Genomic DNA, 5,850 nt, shown 5'->3' with positions numbered 1-5,850 from the left:
TTATCGCAGCGATTCACCTCGATTTCAGTAGCTTGTTTGTAAAATTATCCTTCTCAAACCAGTACATTTTTTTTATGAAATAGAAAAGTTACTTTCATGGATGCATCTTCTTTTTTCGAATTTTTAACGCTGCCTTTATAATTGACGATTTTATTATTTTCTGTGATTTTTTATTATTTGAACACCTTTCTAGATGACTAGCCCCCCCCCCCCCTCCCCCAACATGTAAAGCAGGAGTCCACTACAACATTGGCCATTTTGTGAATAGTTTTCTGTTAGTGAACTTCATTTCATACCTGGATATTTTTATAGTTGGTTGATCTGAATGTCCACATCATTTTATTATTCTTTTTTTTTCTAAGTAGGTATACCGGTATGGGTTTTGTACATAGGGAAATAATAATGATAATAATAATAATAATAATAATAATAATAAAAACAATAATAATGATAATAATAATAATGATGATAATAATAATAACATCTTATATAGCGCATAATACAAGCATACTGTAAAATGTAAGTCTCTATGCGCTTTACATTCATAACATAATGCATAAACAAAAAAAGCATACAAACAAAGCTTAATCTAAAGAAATTACAAAGTATAACAGTGCAAAAATATATAAGTTTTTAGTGAGTTCTTGAAGTTGTTGACAGTTGATGCATCTCGGATTTGGGGAGGAAGAGAATTTCAGAGTGTTGGTGCTAAGGTGCTGAAAGCACGCTGTCCGTATTACTTGGTATTAAACATGGGTGTTTGGAGGAGGTTTAGATGAGTTGACCGAAGGTTTCTGGTTGGGGCATAATCCTTGATGAGTTCAGAAATGTACGAAGGGGTGCTACCATTTAGAGACTTGACGACCAGGAGGAGAATCTTAAACTGAACGCGGAGGTGAATTGGCAGCCAGAGACTTGAAAGCAGAGGTGTGATGTGCTGGTGCTTGCGGGCCTTGATTACTATCCTGACAGCAATATTCTGCACGCGTTGCAGTCTTTTGATCTCCGTTTCCGGCAAGTTCCAAAGCAGAGTGTTGCAGGAGTCGAGCTTGGACGTCACGAACGCATGCACCAGCCTTTCCGTAGTTCGCTGATCAAGGTAGTCCCGAATGTTTCCAATTTTACGGAGACTCCCTGTAATTGCTGAACTGCATAATTTGTTCACATGACCCTTCATGGTTAGATGCTGATCAAGCATAGCGCCAAGGTTACGGACATCTGTTGTGCAGTTTTATACGTCCCCTCCTACTTGTATGCTGATGCCTGGACGATAACGAAGAAACTTTGAGGTGAAGTTTACCACTTCTGTCTTGTTATCATTCAGTGTCAATTTATTCACTGTGCACCACGCTCGGATGTCTCGGAGACAAGCGTTAATCCCAGCGATGACAGAGTCTCGGTCAGAAGGACTGAAGATGCTGTATACCTGGGTGTCATCGGCATAGAGCATGGACTCGAGGTTGTGAGCTCTTATAATATCCTGGATAGGTGCGACATACATGGTGAAGAGGAATGGTCCGACAACCGAGCCTTGCGCGACTCCACAGGTGTCAGGGGCAGGTTTTGATACAGCATTCCCGAGCTTGACAATGTGACTGCGTCCTTGCAGGTAAGAGCGTGTCCAGTCTAAGACAATGCCAGAAAATCCAAAGCGTTGGGACAGTCGCTGAATCAGAATGGAATGGTCAATGGTATCAAATGCTGACGAAAAATTCAAATGAACTAGGACAGCTTCCTTCTTTTCATCAAGTGATACCAGGATGTCATTCTGTATACGTACAAGGGCCGTCTCAACGCTGTGATGCGGAGGATAGGCAGACTGTGTCTCAGCATAAAGGTCATGTAGAAGTACGTGTAGATGATCTTGACTCTGGGTGACGACTGCTCTTTCCGCTATCTTGGACACGAAGTTGATGTTTGAAATCGGTCTGTAACTCGAGAGTTGCTGGCGAGGCATGCAGGACTTCTTCAGCTTTGGGACCATGATCGACTCCTTCATCGCTGACGGAAGAACACCTGAAAGAAGGCTCATGTTCACAATGGTTGTAATTGGATAAGTGAGTTCAGGCAGGCATTTCTTGAGGACAGAAGTATAGAGCATCAAGTTCACATTATGATGACATAGACTTGATAATGCGCTTTATCTCTTCTTCCGGGATCGGATCAAACTTATCCAGTTTAGGGGCAACAGGTATAGAGATGTCCACTGACAAACGCTCCCGAGTCTTATTTTCAAGTTGACTATTCAGACTTGCAATCTTTCTCTGGAAGAAATCAGCGAAAGTTTTTTCCAGTTCAGTAGCACATTCATGTTCTGGAAGAACTGCAGTTGGCACAGGTGATGTCAGGTGATCAATTACCTGAAAAATATGTCTTTGGTCTGAGTCCTTTAGTATCTTTTAGTACATCGTTGTGGGACTTGCACAGCGCAGCATAGATATCCCTATCAATCTGTAGTGAAGTCTTTACCATCTTCCTCTCTTGACGTCTACGCAGTTGCTTGGATCTTCGGAGAGCATCAGTGTACCAGGGGGCATGGGGTCTAAGAATAATATGTCTCTCAGCTAATGGAACATGACGATTAAGTACCACACGAAGATCCTGGTGGAACTGAGAGGTAAGGGATTCAAGGTTGTCAGAGGGATCCAAAATCAGTGAGGTTGAAGAAATGTCCTTGCGGATATTGTCAATGTTGATTTTCTTGAGGGCCCTAGAGACTATTACCTTCCGTACCGCTTTCGGCTTGGCAGTCTGTACATGATTATATGACTGCATGGTGATCTGATAGAAGACAGCTAGTAGTGGATATGTTCGACACAAGGTTATCATCAGTGCGAGAGATGACAAGATCCAGGGTATGGCCACTTTTGTGAGTGGCACACTGCACATGATTGGTGAAACCAGTGGCACTTAGCATACTAAGAAAAGTTGATGCCTGCTGGTTCTCGCCGCTGTCCACATGTAATTTGAAATCACCAACTACCAGCACTTTAACGTTAAAGGGAATGTATCAGCTGCGCAAATTCTTGGAAGAATACTGGCATTGTCTGTGCATTTTTCTTGCGGGGGCCTATAGAGAGCAACTAGGCGTAACGGACACGTCGACAGGGTGGACAATGTAACATCAATGTTCTCAAAAGAGGAAAATCTGGCCAACTCATTCCCATGTAGAGTAAAGCCTGTGTGAAGTAAAAGGCCAACCGCACCCCGAGTCGAGCCTTGACGGGGAATATGGAGGATGTCAAAATGAGGCAGTGTCCTGCGAATGGCAGCAAGTGCATGATCGTCTTTCTCTGAGTTGGTGAGCCACGTTTCTGTTACTGCAAGAGCAACAATATTGTTGCTTATGACGAAGTCGCATAAGGCTGATTTAATTCTCTGTTCACTACATCTATAAGGGTTGTTGGGTTTCGATGTGAAAAGAAGATATTCGAATCATCGGCAAAAAGAAGAAATTATAAAACATTAGATGATTTTTCCTGTTGGTTAGGTAGCTCCAGAACCAGTCCAAGGCCTTTCCACATATCCCATATAGCGAAAGAGTTTATATAAAAGATAATGTCTTGATTGAAATAATGAAACAAACCTAATTCAGTTGTATGTTATAAGATTAAAAAAAAAGATAATTTCTCAATGTATTATAGTTCTTGCTGTTAATATATCGTTCGGAAGTGAGTTCTTGGCCCATCGTAGCTGACGGTGTTCTGAGCCAACAGAGTTCTTTCAAAGGGCAAATGAAACTTATTCGATTACTTTGTTGGATAATTGTGAACGGATTGATTTATTGAAAACATTGTTTCAAATATATTTGAAAAATTATTTTTATCACAATTATACATATATTGTCATAAATAATACAAATACAAATTCTACATTTGCAATATTATTTTGAATATAAAAAAATAACACATCCGTATGAGACAAAAATGCAGTATGACATATGATACGAAGTGACTCCTTTTGTAAAAGAAGTAGATATTTATCTAAGGGTGTGTTTATGCTCAATTTGCGAAGGCAGAATCAGCGTTTGGAAACGCTGATTCAAAACGCCGTTCACGGGAGCACTGTTCATGCTCACGTTCTTCGAGCCTTGGAAAGAGCGTTTGCGATTGCTTCGCTTACCTCAGCAGAGGCAGGTCAAATTGGGGCGCGCGCTGCGATCGGTGGCCTGGCCTGGAAGAGCAGCTGGGAAAGACATGCGTATGCACAGAACATGGGAAAACTGCACAGGCCAGGGTAGCTGGATGGCCGGGCGGCGCGCACTTTTTCACGTGAACCGGAAGGGCGTTTAGATGACGTCACTCTAAACGCGTTTAGAAACGCTGTTGCGTTTATACTTCCCCGTCAAACGTGATTAGTCAGAAACGCCGTTCGTAAACGCACCTTTTTGAGGGTTTTGGATCGGCGCTTTGAATCAGCGTTTCTATCGAAGTGAGCATGAACGCAACGGCGTTTTGCACTAATCACGTTTCAAAACACCGGTTCTGGCCCGATAAAGGGAAGCATAATCACGGCCTAAGAGTGTTTGATATGCATTTCCAAAACGCAAAAAAAAAAAAAAATAATTTAAGTATGGCAATATGAAAGATAATGTAAACAGGGACGACAAAGGGGGAGAAAATTAATTTTGTTAATTATACCAATGTTTCGTGAAATAGTATATACTATAAATATGAAATTTCCATGAATGCTTATTATCAACAGTTTTTTCCCAGAAATTTAACATGGGAAACATTTTCAAGTGGGTTCCCATCAAAAACATAATCAACAGGTAGTGTCTCTATAGAGTTGCTAAAAAAGAAAAACATTGTTTGTTTTTTTGAAGATTTATTTGCCTTTATCCATTGTGCAACATTTTCTTATTCAGAGTTTATTGTATTCACAAGAGTAAGAGCATTATTGTGCGAAAAAAAAAGAGACTTCAGCTAGGGGAATGACAGAAAGAGCATCCGATGATCTACATAAATCATAGAAACAAGCACCAAAAGCGAACCTAATAAACCTCCCTGTGGGACCCAACATCTGATATTTAACATTCGTGGGTTAATACCATTTAAAGAGATAGTACTTTTCATTGCTAATGTATGCCTACGTGTAGCACGAACGGGTCTGCGCTGATCTTCCAAGGTAACAAAAGACATCAACACAAAAGAGTGCACCGTAACCACATGGCACTCACACCCTGCACATACCGACGAAAACAATGGATTAATCAATAAAGTTGCGTGAGAATATAAATCCAGGGAAATAAAATGGTGGTTTTCCCCAAAGTTTCTTGCTTTGACGCTCCGAAAAAAAAAACCAACAGATCTCTTGGGAAGTTCCACTTAGAAGTACTGATGATAGTTGTCCTTAAAAGAATATGTATGCCAAACAAATCCAACAAGCAGGAAAATGAACGATTAACAGAGCAACAGTATTGATATGCGTTGACACCTAGATCACGACAAGGAAGGTGCATGTAAAACAAGACTGTATGCAGCGATTGGGAACGTGGAAAACAGGTGCATTTTTTTATCACCTACCTTTTGTCTGTTGTATTACACAGGTATGTATTCACATCAGTCCATTTTTTAGCTCACCTGAGCCAAAGGCTCAAGTGAGCTATTGCGATCGCCCTTCGTCCGGCGTCCGTCGTGCGTCGTGCGTCGTGCGTCGTCCGTCGTCCGTCGTCCGTCGTCCGTCGTCCGTCGTGCGTCGTCCGTCGTGCGTCGTGCGTAAACTTTTTACATTTTCATCTTCTTCTTGAAAACCCCAAGACCGATTTTCATCAAACTTGGCAGGTAGCATCCCTAGGGGGTTAGGAACTCAATTTGTTAAAATGGGCACCATGCCCCACCCAGGGGGCCC

At 41.5% G+C, this 5,850-nt stretch overlaps 1 protein-coding gene across 1 annotated transcript; it reads right to left on the bottom strand.

Annotated features, from left to right (window-relative positions):
* Positions 1 to 736: 736 nt before the first annotated feature.
* Positions 737 to 1,177, bottom strand: LOC139723625 (uncharacterized). Its single transcript, XM_071634854.1, has one exon. It carries the CDS (start codon positions 1,175 to 1,177, stop codon positions 737 to 739), a length of 441 nt encoding a protein of 146 aa, XP_071490955.1.
* Positions 1,178 to 5,850: the final 4,673 nt, after the last annotated feature.

This window comes from Diadema antillarum, unplaced genomic scaffold, assembly GCF_040938485.1.
Source record: "Diadema antillarum isolate AM-2024a unplaced genomic scaffold, OU_Dant_1.0 scf00000196, whole genome shotgun sequence".
Classification (NCBI taxonomy): Eukaryota; Metazoa; Echinodermata; class Echinoidea; order Diadematoida; family Diadematidae; genus Diadema; species Diadema antillarum.
The sequence above is the reverse complement of the archived record's forward strand: the minus strand, read 5'-3'. Positions and strand labels throughout refer to the sequence as shown.

What these genes read in the sequence shown, in the direction of transcription:
- LOC139723625 (XM_071634854.1), bottom strand. Translation starts at nt 1,177, where the DNA reads ATGAAGGGTCATGTGAACAAATTATGCAGTTCAGCAATTACAGGGAGT.